Source organism: Rhinolophus hipposideros (assembly GCF_964194185.1).
Source record: "Rhinolophus hipposideros genome assembly, chromosome: 1".
Lineage (NCBI taxonomy): Eukaryota > Metazoa > Chordata > Mammalia > Chiroptera > Rhinolophidae > Rhinolophus > Rhinolophus hipposideros.
In genome coordinates, this window is record NC_138047.1 from 18,462,110 (window position 1) to 18,477,697 (window position 15,588).

A 15,588-nucleotide genomic window follows, 5' to 3' on the forward strand; every position below is an offset into this window, starting at 1 on the left:
CAAAGATTTGGAAGCCCAATTACGTGCAGTGTGTGTTGGATAATCAGAAATCTGTGTTGCATATACACATATCTTCTGCTTTTTAGGTGCTGGGTTTCCATTTCCATTTAATCTGCATCAAAAGTCAGTAACAGATAAGATGACTAAAATCCTAGTGGCTAATTTGAACCAATCTCGTATTATATAGCTATGAAGAAATTATATGTAGGCACACCTCCTTATTTAAGCAGAAAACCAAATTTTACAAAGGAACACCATTTTCTTAATTGGAAATATAAACAAAATGATGGCCAAATTTTGAGATTCAGGAGATTAGTTACTAAGGTGATGTTTGCAAAGTCCTTAGTAAATAGTTTTCCACTTGTTCTGTCAATAAAAAGAACAAAATTAAACATATGTAGAGCAAATTGGAGGATATGTTTGCTGGCTGATCAACCACAGCATAATTGTGCAGGTACTTTGAGGTTCTAGAAGCCAGTATTGAGGCCAAAAATTAAATTCATCAATATATGTTGCTATAGTCTGAATATTTATGCCTCCCCCCCACCCAAATCCATATGTTGAATTCCTAACCCCTAATGTGATGGTAGTAGGAGGTGAGGCCTCTGGAAGGTGATTAGGTCATGAAGGGGGAGACCTCATGAATAGGATTAGTGCCCTTATAATAGGGACCCCAGATAATTTCGTGCCCCTTTCATCACGGCATCTATGAACAAGGAAGGGGTTCTCACCAGACACCAAACCTGTCCACTATCTTGATTTTAGACTTCCCACAAAAACTGTGAGAAATAAATTTCTGTTGTTTATAAGAAACCCATTTTATGACACTTTTGTTATGGCAGCTTCAGTGGACTAAACTATGAATGAATATTTCAAGAGAAAAAAACATGTTTCCCACACGCTTCAGGATATGCTTGTGGCTCCTTAATTAATTCTTTCAGAAATATAGTTTTAAAAAACTTTCGTATGGTCAGAGAACTGTATCTGCTTAAACTTGCCAGTGCAAAGCGGAAAGCCAAAAGGTAATCGGAAGGCCAGCTTTTGCTGGGATAGTAATGAAAGCAACAGGAGATCAAGGACCCATCTCCTAACAGCTGTGAGAGAGAAAAAGCACTTGAAGGGGCCCTGAAAACATGCATCAAAAGCTACAAAAGAGCTATTATCTGTGCTGTCATGAATCATGCTTTTTGCAAGCTGCTTCTTCTGTGAAATAAATAATAAATCCATCTCTCTTAAACTGGCTCTGCCCTCTCTTTCCCTGGCCAGAAGGCAAGACAAATAGACACAACGCCTTCACCACTATGGGTTAGTCCTTGGAGATTGATCCAAAGCTGTGAGTCACACTTAATTTCACGCTCAGGAGGCCTCATGAGAAGAGAGCCGGCACTGTCACCTGGCCGGCCTGCCCACCCACCCAACTTCCAGCTCAAACTCATCCTACAATAATTAAGCACTATATTTCCCCTCTTAGACTTAAAATATTAAATTACATCACTTATCCCATAACGACCACAAACACCTCTTAGAAGTCCTTGAAGTAACGACCACAAACACCTCTCTTAGAAGTCCTAGGAAGAAGTAATTGATGAAAAATAAGGCTCCAAGACTGTGTCTCAGTGGTAAAGTCCGTTGGCAATTTTGACTTTCTTACCTGGCTTCCAGAAGTGTCAAAGTACTGCCTGGTAAAGGCCAAGATATCTTCTGTCTCGTTCTGGGAAAGGAAATAGGAGTCTTCTTCCTGCCTGAGGCTGAGGAGGCTGTGTAGGTAAAATTTATACTCCTTATGGCTCATGTTGAGCTTTGAAGAACAGATCTCCTCCTGATGAATAATGTAATAGAGCAGGAGAAGAGACACTCTCTGGACCACTTCCTCTCTGAGCTGATCTTGGAAATCTCCTCCAGCTATTAGCAACAAGGCATCTGGTTCAAAGCACTGGGCAAAAAAAAAAAAAAAAAGAAAAGAAAAGAAAAAGGAAAAAGCACAAAAACAGAAACAAGGCTTAGCAAGTAGTCCTAGAACTCGAATGCCTAAAGAGTCTCTGCCACTTATAAATGTATCAATAGCTGGGGCAAGTCGGAAGGCTCACCAGCCAGATTCAGATAAGGCAGTAGTCAAGGCTGGACTTTTATGTAACAAAGATGCCCTCCCAGGGAGTCCTTATTCCCTAAGAGTGGTCCCCCCATCTCCAACTACAGTGCCACAAGTTGTCCATTTGCTACCTTGAGTAAAACCAGATGACTCTTTGGCTTTTAAAGCAATGCCCCACTGCATTTACAATGCATTCCAAGCTCCTTACAATTTTCTTCTTGGCCTGGCTCCTGTCTACCCTCCCTCCTCGACCTTATCTTAGCTTCTCTCCACCTCTCTCACCAAACTTCTGTCCCTGTGATTTTTCTGTCAGTTCTACCAAGCTCTTTCCCACCATCTTTCCAGTCTTCTTGTTCCCCTCACTTCTCTGATCTCAGCTTCAAGTGCCACCCCCTCAAGGATGCTTCCTGAACTCCCTGTCAAAGTTGAAAGACCCCAGCCTTGTCTCATGTTCTCCAGCACGGTGCTGTTCAACAGAAATACAACGCAAGCCACACATGTGAGCCACACATGTTGATTCTAGTAGCCATATTTTTACAAGTAAAAAGGAACTGGTGAAGTTAATTTTAATAACATATTGTATTGAAAGTTCTATATGCAAAATACGATCATTTCAACATGGAATCAAAATTTGTCAGAAGACAAATGCCATATGATTTCACTTACATGTCGAATCTAAACAAATAAAACAAATGAATACACAAAACAAAAACAGAAACAGACCCACAGATATAAAGAATAAGCTGATTGTTGTCAAAGGGGAGGGTGGGAGAGGAAGGAAAACCTTAAAATTCAACAGTAAAAAAGCAAACAACTCAATTAAGAAATGGACCAAAGAATTGACCAGACACTTCACTGAAGAGGATAGATTGTGGCAAATAAGTACATAAAAAGATGTTCAACAGCATTAGACATTAGGGAAATGCAAAATAAAGCCATGGTGAGAACCAAGACGTATCTATTAGAACAGCTTTTTAAAAGAAAGAAAAAAAGAAAAAACTGACAATACCAAGTGTTGGCAAGATCCAGAGATACTGTAACATTTATCCATTGCTAGCACGAGTACAAAGTGGTACAGACACCCTGGAAAAGTTGGGTAGTTAATATCTCATAGTTAAACACAATTAATTATTAATGAGCTATTTGACATTCTTTCTGTCCTGCTAAGCCTTTGAAACCTACACCATGTATCCTACACCGACCAGCATATTCAAACGCGCAACCTACCAAGTACCCAAGAGTCATGTACAGCTAGTGGCATCTCATGGCACACACCATTTTTTGGTTTCTTCAGAGCACTAGCATTCTAAAATTACCCTGCCTACTTGTGACTTTTTTCTCTCCCCTTGAGGACAATTGGTCCATTAAGGCCCAATTTCATCTGCTTTGTGCACAGTTCACCTCAGCACCTTGTACGCCTAGCACTTATGAGGTGGGAAAATGGAATGCATGAACATCTGTCTTTCCTTATCCTACCTAAAAGAATTGCTGAAAATGGTTCCATGATGCTTTTATTTGTTTCACAACCCACAGACCAACACATGGTTTATCCAGTCTGGGAAGTTTACCGTGTTTCCCTCAAAATAAGACCTAGCTGGACAATCAGCTCTAATGCATCTTTTGGAACAAAAATTAATATAAGACTTGGTCTTATTTTACTATAAGACACGGTCTTAATATAATAATATAATATAATATAATATAATATAATATAATATAATATAATATAATATAACATAACATAATATAGTATAATATAATATTGGGTCTTATATTATTTTTGCTCCAAAAGAAGCATTAGAGCTGATGGTCCATCTAGGTCTTATTTTTGGGGAAACATGGTGCATGGCAGAAGGAGGTGTTTGGGGTAATATGGTGGGACAGACAGCGAGAAAAAGACACAGGGGCTCTAGAAGGGACACTTTCCCAGCAAGACAGAAGCCGCCTTTCTTTAGAGACAGCTGGGGAGCTCCGGAGAATTCTCCCAGGATCCCAGAAGAAACCCACTGCAGGGCACCAGCCTCAGAACGAAGGCATCTAAGGAAGCAAGTGCTGAGTCCCAGAAGGATTTGTCCCACTGAGGGACAATTTACTATAATATTTTTTAATTGAGATGTAATTGACATATAACATCAATTAGCTTCAGGTATACAACACCATGATTCGATATTTATAAACATTGCAAAATGATCACTATACAGCTAGTTAACATCCATCACCAGACTTAGTAAAAAAATTCTTTTTCTTGTGATGAGAACTTTTAAGATTTAAAAGTCTTAGCAACTTTCAAATGTACAAAACAGTATTGTAAACTATAGTCACCATGCTGTACATGACATCCCCAGGACTTAATTATTATTAAAGGCTTGTATGTTTTCACTCCCTTTACTTATTTGCCTACCTCCTCACCATAATTATAGTATTTATATCTCTCAATCTATTCCCTGAGGTAGAAGTTTCAAGGTTTCTAATTCCATGTCTGCTGTGCACCCCACTGGGTGACATCTGATACAAACTGTCCGAGTCAGGAAGAAACGTGTCCGCCATCTCTGAAGCAAAGCATTAATCACATTCTTCACAAGCCACACAGACTCCAATCTTGCCCCAATTCCACTGCACAGGAACGAGAACTAGCAACAGAGGGCTTCCCAACAAGACCAAGACGTGTACTGAGCTCCACCACTGAAACCATAGCAGCCCTCTTCTGTTCCCTAATTAGCCCACGAGAAAAATCCATGGGTAGGAGGCTGATGGCAGGACTGATAGGAAGACCCAAGGACGGGGTCGGTTGAAACAAGTGTAACAAAACCATTCTTTGTACCAAATGACCTCCTGAAACCAGACTATTGGTAGTATTAGCTACCATTTTTTTGGACGCCTTGTTCCCCAAAACAGTGCTAAGCACCTTATGTGTCCAGGTATTCCTCAGTGGATAAATCTAACTGATTCTAGGAAAGGTGTGAGATAATGAATTTTTCAATGGTGGGAACATTACTGCACTATTTTAAATGAAAATAAATATCCCCAGCCTATATAATAATCTGCCAAATATTTCTGCGTAATATAAAGCATGCAGAATATCAATTACCTGATTATTTAATGCACAATGAGTTAACAGTTACATTTAGATGTAGTATGTAAGGATACTGAACAGAATCAAGCGTAAATTGTGTTTTCCTTATGAGGGAGGTAAACCCACAGTATATGTGGAAATTAAGTTAAGAGACTGCAAATAACATACCTGAAGCCACACAGCTAATAGTGGTTGCCCAACCTTATTTCCTGCTCTGCCACGGATAGACTTTATTCTCTCATTCCATTCTCTGGTGCCATGGAGAAGATAAGCTGTGGACCCACCTACGTACTTCCTCTGCAGCCCCTCACCCAGTCCTTTTCTCTTGCTCCTATTTGGTAGGGAGGCATTTGGCCAATGAGGAGGCGAGGGGTTCGGTAAGGCTCGAATATCAATCAATGAGAACATGGTACAACCAGAGGGCAGAACGAGTTCATGTTCATAGACTTTCAAGTGCTATTCAGGGTGTTCCATGAGGCCGGGTAGGTGGAAAGAAGAGCATCAAGGACACAAGGAATAGGATCTCCGGGAGGCCACGAGACCACACACGTGTAGCCAAGGCTCGGTTGGCAGCACACAGCAGTGATGTGGCCACCCTTCGTCCCATGTGAGGTGCCTGAGACCCCTGCCTACTTGTGGCTCCGCCTCAATGCTCTTGCTAGGTCTCTTTCTAGGGTTGGAATAGGAGGGTGTGGCATGAAGCACCAGAACATAGGGTAAGATCTGTAATCCTGCAGGTGTTCACTGCAGGCTTGGTTTGTAAAAAGCAGACAACTTGGAAGGTAAATTGATTCCTGACTTTGAAAAGTTTTAAATAGTTGGAGAAGCACTTCGTTTTGCCAGACTAGAGATCCTGGTCGTTTTGAATGACTAGATGTTGCCTACCCCTTGCTTTAATTTTTTTGAGGCCTACTGAAAGAAAGCTTAACTGTGAATGAAACGACTAGGGCTAAAAACTGTGTGCTCTTTTATGGTATTCAAATCTTAGACAAGTTCCCTTAATGCAGAATGTGATGGCTCCAGGAATGAATGCTGTAGGGAAAGCCAGCCTAAGAAATGAGAATTTTCTGATCATAGACATGACATAAAGCATTATGGGGGGTTGGAGGGGAAGGCGTGAAATCAAGGGGGAACTGGAATTTTCAGTTGATCACCGCTAGTTTTAGTTGTTAAAGTTTTTGCAGTGACTCAGTTCCATTTGGGAGAAGATGTTTAATAAATTTACAAACACTGGCACCCCCAAAGCATCAAGACCTGTCTAAAGCACTGTCTCTAATGAAGTGATTCTTTGTTCAAGAAGAATGGGCTCATTCAGGAATAATCCATTGATTTTCCCTTTAATCTTGTCAGGTGGAAGCATAAGGTTTAAGGGAGGAGGAAAGAAACATGGATTCGGGGAATTAGTTTTAAAGACTTCATAAACTTTGGGGAAAGACTGGTGAAAACTCAAGAAGCCCTCCTTATTAAGCTAAACGGACTACTCGGATACTTGGTAGAAATTTTCTGTGGTACCCGGTAGCCCATTCAGTTTGCCTCTCCCAGCTGCTTAATTTAGCTGTTTATTGTTTGCCTGCCAGGTGAGGGCCTCAGTGACAAAGAGCGATATGAAATCTTTCTTCTTCTAACATGAATAAGGCAGTTGTAAGAACTGCAGGATAAACATTAAGGGTTTTAGACCAAAACATGTTTAGAATTTGATTTTGGGTTATGAGGTCCACTAACCTCTTTTAAGTTCTTAGATTTTTATAAGATGTGTTTTTCTTTCTTTCTCTTTCTTTCTTTCTTTCTTTCTTTCTTTCTTTCTTTCTTTCTTTCTTTCTTTCTTTCTTTCTCTCTCTCTCTCTCTCTCTCTCTCTCTCTCTCTCTCTCTCTCTCTCTCTCTCTCTCTCCCTCCCTCCCTCCCTCTCTCCCTGTCTCTCTCTCTCTCTCTCTCTCTTTTCTTTCTTTCTTTCCTTTTTTTTTTTTTTTTTGGTGGCGGGGTCTAACTATTCACTGTAAAATACAAGAGGAAAGTTGTATTTCTCTTTATTCCTCCAAACAAAGTTCTGGAAGGATGTCAGCTGATGGCAGGCACTAACTTTCTGTGCATCTGTACTAGATTTAGGGGTATTTCTGACGGAGAAAAAGAAAAGTTTTAACTGAGAAGTGTTAAGATAAACTTGTTAGTTAAACCGGTTAAGAAAAGCACTTTATCCCATGACAGTTGTTATGACAAATGGGGTGACGGGTGTGAATTAAATGCAGGACCTTAAAGCAGTGGTTCTCTTCCTTGAATGTGTCAGAATTGCCTGATGGTCTTGGTTAAAAACCCCAAGGTGCCAGGACAGTTGAGGGGGGTTGGGGGACAGGCAGGAAGGGGTGCTAAGGAATGTCTGGTTCCTCACAGAACTGCAGGTGCTTTCCAAACACTGCTCCAGTGTCCCTGGAAAAGGAGGGATTGGAGATTTCCATGAGGCCCAGGAAATGTAAGGGACAGAGAGAGCTGAGCGCCTGCGTTTAAGCTTATACCTACATGGCCATGTGCCCTCACAGTCTGCTCCCTGAGGAAGGAATCACCACCTGGGTCTCACAGCAGAGGAAGCTGAAGTGTAGCATGCACTAACAGCTCTAAGGTGCCAGAGCAAGGATTCGGCCCTTCATTGGCTGACTCCAGACGCCGGGTTCTGTTTCCTTTGCCATGCCCAGAATGCATGCAGGGTCAGTGTTCTCATTACTGAAGTGGAATTTATTCTTTTGGAGTTACTTAATCTTTCATTAAATTCATTACAACTTCATTCTGACCCTTTTCATGAAAAAGAGAAGCACCCATGATCCAGCAAGACTCTCCCTTTTCAAAGGCTGCGGCTTGAATGGATTCATTTTTAAATGCACAGTGCTCTCAAATACCTCAGATTGATTTTTTAAAAAATGCAGTTTGTATCTAAACATAAAATAAAATTGGAGACTCTTCCCTCCACACACAAATTCAAGATCCCCACTTTCTACTTTTTTCAGACATGTGGGGATATGAACTCACCCTTTAACTCCCTTTGTACCACAGAATTTCTAATGTGAATGCTGCCTGTCAGTGAGCAAAGTCTCTAAAAAGACAAAAAAGATTCAACAACAGCCTGAAGTCCTGTGGTTTGCTCCAAAAGGTAGGTGTTTGTGAAATCCATAGGACACTGTTTCTCCCTGGCTTTTTAGGAATAACATGGGGACATTTTGCTGCTCCTTGCTCATGGGTGATTTGGGTGAACTGTAGCCCTCTGAATAGGTTATTCTGAGATTTTCCTTTTTTGACCTCAGTCTGTTTCACATAGAAGGAGAAATAGCAGCAGTAAGAGGGTAAAACAATTAAACAGTGTTTTACTTCCTAGGAATGGAACTAATTCAAACAGAAGTTAACTTGGCCAAACTCTCAATAATGTCACAGAACCCAAAAAATGCAAAACAACTCCTCCCCCTCCCCAACTGGAAGACAATTTAGCATGTTTACAATCCCCCTACTTAAACTAATATTCCACCAGCTTTAATAAGGCTCTTCATGTCATTAGAGAAGAACATTTCCCTGAAGCAAATTCTCAGAGGACATTAATAAGATATGACTCCTAGTTATTTCCAGTGGGAAGTCTTATGTTGCTATATATATAAATTAATGTCATCACAGAAGCGTTGCCTATTGGAACACAGTTTCTCTGGGAACCCTGGGGAACTGTACTAATTTTTGAATTATTTATTGTTTGCACAGAACAGAACATTTTTCTCTGTAAGACCCTTCTGTCAAAAAACAAACAAACAAACAAACAAAAAACAATTGGCCAGGAAATGTATCCCCTAGAATTAAGCAAGACTGAGAAAGTCTGCCAAAATTTACTGGGGGTGGAGAGGTGGGGCAGTTAGTTGCTTTTATTAATTTTTTGGCATCTTCATTTATTTATTTATTTACTTATGGGTTCATTCTGAAAAATCTCATTGGTGAGGAGGGGAATGGTAAAGTGTATTTTTGTTTTTTTGTTTCTGGTGATTTTAAGACATGGGTTCTTGGGGCAGCTGGATGGCTCAGTTGGTTAGAGCGCAAGCTCTGAACAACAGGGTTACCGGTTCTATTCCCACATGGGCCAGTGAGCTGCGCCCTCCACAACTAGATTGAAGACAACAAGCTGCTGCTGAGCTGCGGCCGGATGGCTCAGTTGGTTAGAGCGCAAGCTCTCAACAACAAGGCTGCCCATTCAATTCCTGCATGGGATTGTAAGCATGGGATTGTGGACTTCGCCCCCTGCAACTAAAGATTGAAAACAGGGACTGTACTTGGAACTGATGGGCCCTGGAAAAACACGCTGTTCCCCAATTGTCATGCGGGGCGACCTGCGTGGTCTCAGCTCCCGCTCCCCACATAAGAACGCAGGATGTGGTGAGGACTAAAAGGAACACCCACGGAGCCATAGGTAGGGGAGTCATACCACTATGGTCTCACTGGAGGCTGGGTTCACACGACGTACGACCTGCTGTTTGCTTTGCTGCCAACCGACCAACTCTCCTCAACTCCCCAACGTAGCCGCGGCAGTTATATTAGTGGTCAATGGCTCAATGGTTACAGCTGACGGCCATCTACTACCCGAGCCAGCACCTTTCCACATGAGGCCCGAGAGCCTGGAAACTGCTCTCTGGGTCTCTGTCCCCACACCAATATTCCGAATAAAATTTAAATAAAGACATGGTGCTCTTGGCAATCCCCACGGTGCTCTTGTGCTGCTCTTGGCAATCCCCCCACCATGCCACCCACCCATCCTAATGGGGACATTCTAATTTTACATTAAAAGCTGGTTTAACATCAATACTAATTTTATATTAAAGTGGCCTGCAGAGATTTTTTAAAATTCCATCCCAGGCATGTTCAATTTCAATCTCTGGAAGAGGAAGCCCCCACCTGGGTATTTTGTGAAACCTGCCCTGGTGACAGCAATGTGTAGCTAGGATTTGAGTTGGGTCTCATTTCAGTTCCTCCTGTGGCACTTCCCTTCCCCAGCTCAGATTCTTCATTTTTTAAGAAGATGATTATCCAATTTATTAACTACTACCCACCATGCAAAATATTAGAAAAAACCAACCAATATCCAGGAGAAAGTACTTAAAAATCCAACATTAGACAAATATCAGATAGCTATTGTTATGCCCAGAAAACAAACAGCATCTATCTAACCAGTCACGTGCACATTCATTGCAAGCTCACAGAAAGGATTAGTAAATCAGAAAGAAGAGAGAACTAAGGTCACACTCACAAATCAATACCTCTCAACCTGCAGAAAGGTTGTAGAAAGGCTTCTACGAACATTACCACTTTCATAAACAAAGAAAAAGTCTCCCCTTCTTTAAATGCTATGTGTAGGTTACTTAATGACCTGTTGTCTCCCAAGTATGGGAGTTACAATACCACAATGCATTGCACACTTGGGTATTGGAAGGTCCATCTTTGATTTTGCTTTACCAAAGTAAATGGCTAGAGATTCCATCGCTCTCTTTTGAACATGCCCTAGAACCTGACTCTCATTCTATGGCACTAACCAGATTGCAATTTCCTTGCATTCTGTTTGTCTTCCGTGGGCAGCCAGTTTTCTCCAACAATGTTTTGATGAAGCTTCTTGAGTGGTTCAGGGGTGGGTGTTTGTCAGCAGAGAGAACTCGGAGTACTTCTGTCAGTTGGCCAGGACTCCAGGTGCCGCTGCTGTCCTGGGTGGAGGGTTTTTCTGTCTCAGTCGAGGGCACAAGGCTGAGTAGAAGGAACAATGGCATCCAAAATACTGAAAGCTTTGTCCAGAGGCACATTTCCACTCTTCCTTTATCTCGAGCCTGTCTTTGATGGAGATGGGTGGGTTGGTGTTCACAGTGTGAACTGTAACTAGAGGAATTTCTGTGGTAAAGGGGGCAAATAAAGGCTTTAATTATTGTGCCTGTAACATGTTTGAAAGGATTCATTAATTGGGTGGCTAAGCTGATTTGCAATGACAAGCTGTTTCTGAACAACAGGGGCTCTGTAGGTCATTTATAACCCCAAACAGCAGGAAACTATCATGGTTGTAGACTTTCAAACTGTAGAACAGCCAAGAAGTTTGTTATATTGCCTCTCTCTGAACTAAACCGAGAGTCAAAAATTAGGAAGAATAAGTTTTTCTGTTTATGCTGCAGGTAGTACAAGTTATGGGACCAGGGACAGGAAAACACCCTCATTTTACCTCATTGTTAAGTAGAACTCCCATTTGTTTGTGGTCCTCATCACTGAGGTAAGTAAATAAAAGAGAAAATAAATTTTAGTAAGTTACGATAGAATGTTGAATGAGAAGGTTTTAGACAAAGAGGGGTACTAGAAGAAAATGGTAACATCCAGAAAACACTGGTCATTTTCTAGATTTTAGTCTATTAAAAGTACAAATTGTCTTTTAAAAACAAAAGAATTTCAAGACCTCGTGAACCCTGATAAATCCAGGTACTCAGTTGTCTCTAAAGGGATGACGGGATGACTTTAGAACCAATCAGCTTTCTGGCAAAAAATTAATCTCTTCAACCAATCGCTTAAGAAATGCAAAATGTCAACAGCGTCCCATGTCAGATCTTGGCCCAGAGATGAGCTAATAATGACTGTGGGTAGTGAGTGACAAAGATACTGGGATTACTTTTATGGCTTTAAAAAAAAGAATAAGAAGTTTAAGATTCTTAGGTTAGCATTTAAAAAATGACAGAGGTTGATACAAACAATTGTAAATCCAGTGCTTACCTTCAGAAGAAAGATAAGTGATTATTTATCTGGAGCTGTGCGGCTTTTTAAATCTCGGAGAGTACTGTGTGGTTACAAAGTCCTCTGTTTTTAAAATTCCTTGACCGTGCGCTGGGAGCTGGAGAGGATTATTTCAGCCCAGCAAGTTTTCAGTTGCTATGGAGAGAGCTGCTCCGAAGGTAACAATGAAGGTGGATAAAAGTGAGAACTTTCTGTCTGGCAGGTTTTCAGGAAAATCAGATAAATGTGACTAGTGAACCCAACTTTTTATATCAATATTTACTATTTTTTTCTTAGATTCATCTACAGTCACTTGTCTTGTAAGGGACAGATTGAGGCCAAATGATTTCACCTTGCAAAATAGAAAGATTTTAGAGTTAGACCAAGATATTTTGTTTTCTAGGTTTAGGAAATAACCTTTTTGCACCCCTAGGTTTAGGAAATAGTTCAAAGAGACTAGAGAGAGGCAGTATCAAAAGTTGAGTTTAGGAAAGGTAAGGACAAGAAACTTGTGCACCCTACGTAAAAGTTTGGACCACCTTATGTGCAGAGCAGAGCTTTTGAAGACTTTTAAACATGGTACCATGCTCATATGTGTGTTTTGAATACATCTGTCATACAGCAACATGGAGGATGAATTGGAAGGGATTGAAACAGTCAAACCAACAATTTGTTGAAAAAACAGGCTCTTTAGAACCCTATTTATTTCACAACGTGCAGAGGTTGAAAAGATTGAAGGCAGTGGTAAATTTGTAAATAAAATATTTTCAAACAAGAGGAAAAGTATTTGTTGGAGGAATAAAGTTCTTATCTGGAAAGTGAATGCAAGTGGGGAACTTTAATTAGCTGTATATGTTCTGATCCCAGAGTCTGCAGCACAAGTGATTACATAGGGCCCTTCAGGCTTTGTGAAACAAGCTCTCCATACATTATTACTGAATAAGTGACTGACAGAACAAAGTGGTAAATTTTATAGGAGGTAAGAAGATAAAACCCAAGATTTCAAAGTGAACAGAGTACACATAAGTGGCACATAGTACATGAAAACATAAAGTGATTCAGAAGAATTGAGGGGGTGGGCAGACTTGTGAGTTCAATTCTATAAGGGGAGGAAGGGATCTACTGTTGAGGAGACAGAAGAAATGAAAAGAGAAAGAAGCTGGGATGACTGGGCTCCTCAATCGCTAACTGGATGTGAAAATTGGGAACAAGACGGTGACATAATCCTAAGAGAATGCTAGTAACACTAATAGAAATATGGAAGGCATAAAAGCTCCCAGAAAATGCCTTGGCCTCTCTTTAATTACGTATCACGAGCACTTGGATTTATCTAAACTCTCAAGGGAAGGGAGTTGGCCTGTTTCTCTGGAACTCTGTGGTGAGATTAATTGGAGTTAGAGTCAAGAATGGTCAGTCCAACAGAGGGGCAAGGAGCTGCTCAAGAGCTTCCAGCTGCAGATGGAGTAAAGGTGGAGAAGTGAGAGGGAATGGGCTCAGGACCAGAAGGGCACTGCACAAAGCATCCTGCCAGCGCCTGTTCATCTCCTGTTGCCATCCCCACAGTGGGGACCACCTGAGCATTATTTGCAGGCACAGCCTCATCTCAGCCTCAGAGACAAGGTTAGGTGGTTGCTAAGGGAAAGTACAGGCATATCTTGGAGATATTGTGGGTTTGGTTCCAGACCACAACAATAAAGCAAATTTGTAATCACTGCTGATTCCAAATGGAGGGTCTTGCCTTCAGTGTGAGAAAAAATAAAAATAAAAAAAGTCAACATCTGTGAAGCTCGATAAAATGAGGAATGCCTCTAGTCCAAAACCTGTTGAGCAAATTACTTGGTTCTACATCATCTGGTCCCTTTAAGTACCTCAGCTTGGCCTTATATCTGGAATCAAGCCCTCTCCTCCGGGCCCAAATCCAATGAACGGGTCCGAAAACCTGCCATCCTGACAGTCCAGCCCAAGTCCCAGCATATAACCTGCCTGGATGCCGCAGAACTGCAGCCAAATTTGCTCTGACCAGTACTCCCAAGACAGTGCTTCTGCTGGGACTGTGGGACATTTTCCTGATTCCCCTGTGCTGGTGTCTGGTCTGGAAGCCCTATATTTCCTGGTCTCTTATTTCCAGTGGCTAGATTCCTGGTAACAGGACCTGGGCAAGTTAGGTCCTGCAGGAATTCTTGAACACCATTCACTTGTCTCAGCCGCTCCCAACACCACCACCATCCTAGCCACAAGCCTGAAGCCTCCCAAAGTGAACTTCTTCCGGTCGTCCGTCACAGCTCCAGTCCGCTCCATCTGCTTCAAGGCTTATTCCACCCTCACAATCATACCTACAACTCAGCCACCCCCGCAGGTTCCTAGTAATTATGTCCCAAGGTGAGCCAGCAACACGGAGGGGCAGGGAGAAGCCCCGGATGTAGGCTGTAAGGCAGGTAAAGCAGTGGACGGCTGTCAAGCAAATGACAAAAAGTGGTGACATAAGAAATGTCCACTTTTGTATTTGGATTTTTATAAGAGTTTTTATAAGAGTTTATTTGAGCCAAACTGACCACATGTGCCGGAGAACAAGATCTTAAATGCTCCAGAAAATAACAGTTTTGCAGCTTCTTTTATGCATTTGAAATTAAGGAGGGAACCTGAGGAAGTTTACATGGAGGTGGGAGAAAGCAAGGTGGGGACTGGATTACAGGATAGTTAACAAGATTATGTGCTTTCTTGGGTGTGGTTATGGTTTATTTCAAAGGTGAGTTAACCTAGATGCATGGAAACAATAGACAGGGCTGGCTTAAAGGCAAAGATACACTTTTTACTACCCACTATGACCTGGCCAGTTAGGAATTTATAATCAGATCACCCTGTGAGGTTCTTTTCCCTGGAAACCCTTTAAACCCAGGAGTAAGAAGGAAACAAAATAGTCAGCTGAACATGGTGGCATCATCTTCTTGGCTTGAGCCCAGGTTGTAGCTTGAACTGCGGGTGCCCAATCTGCCTGCTTCCCCAGCAAGCCTGAAATCAGCCTTTCTTAAACATGGCCATGTTTGCAATCCAAACCAACTTCTAGGGGTAATGAGTTTCACATGTTAACTAACCAACTATGTAAAGAAGGAGGTAAATTTCTCCCAAGGGATACTTCCCGGGCAGTTAGCCCTCAGGTGGGAGCAGTCTCAAACAATGCAATATCTCCTGATATACTCACTTACTTGTGCAATCACATGCAGTGGCCGGGAGATGGGAAGGGAGGAGGGGGCTGCTGACCAATCTGTCCTTCCTTCAGTTTTGATTTGATTCTTTATCTTTTGGTGTGGCCTGAGTTTCAAACTTCTTCTTCAAGTCAGGTAATGTATTTACGTAGCTACTCTACCTTGACCTAAAAAGAATGTAAAGGGGCCCACCAGAAAGGAAGAAAACAAGATGGCAGCAACTGAAGAACAGAGTGAAACAAGCATAGCACCATCTTGTGGATATAGCTCTGGGACACCTACTGTGTACAGTTTTGCAGGTTGGGCATTGCACAACTCTGGGGATCATCATTCACTTCTGTAATCATCACAGATTTATATATTTATTACACTTGCCAGCAAATGTCTTGAGAAGAAGTGTTGAGCTGGTGGAAAGGCTGCATGTGCTTCTCTCCCCCAGTGTCCAGCCTACCCCTATGTGGCCACCTCTGGC

General features: G+C 41.7%; 1 protein-coding gene across 3 annotated transcripts in view; it reads right to left on the reverse strand.

The window, feature by feature from the left end:
• The window catches only part of SLC39A12 (solute carrier family 39 member 12), a 72,396-nt gene extending 60,375 nt beyond the window's left edge, over nucleotides 1-12,021 (reverse strand). For 2 of the 3 annotated variants that reach the window (XM_081033778.1, XM_081033777.1), the window contains exons 1-4: nucleotides 11,914-11,975; nucleotides 11,375-11,417; nucleotides 10,707-11,052; nucleotides 1,652-1,933 (exon numbers count right to left, since the gene is read on the reverse strand). In XM_081033778.1, the coding sequence (XP_080889904.1) occupies nucleotides 1,652-1,933; nucleotides 10,707-11,052; nucleotides 11,375-11,415 (669 nt within the window). In that variant the 5' untranslated portion in view covers nucleotides 11,416-11,417; nucleotides 11,914-11,975. Of the gene's footprint in view, nucleotides 1-1,651; nucleotides 1,934-10,706; nucleotides 11,053-11,374; nucleotides 11,418-11,913 lie in introns of all 3 variants that reach the window. The other variant, XM_081033779.1, reaches the window with a different exon arrangement.
• Nucleotides 12,022-15,588: the final 3,567 nt, after the last annotated feature.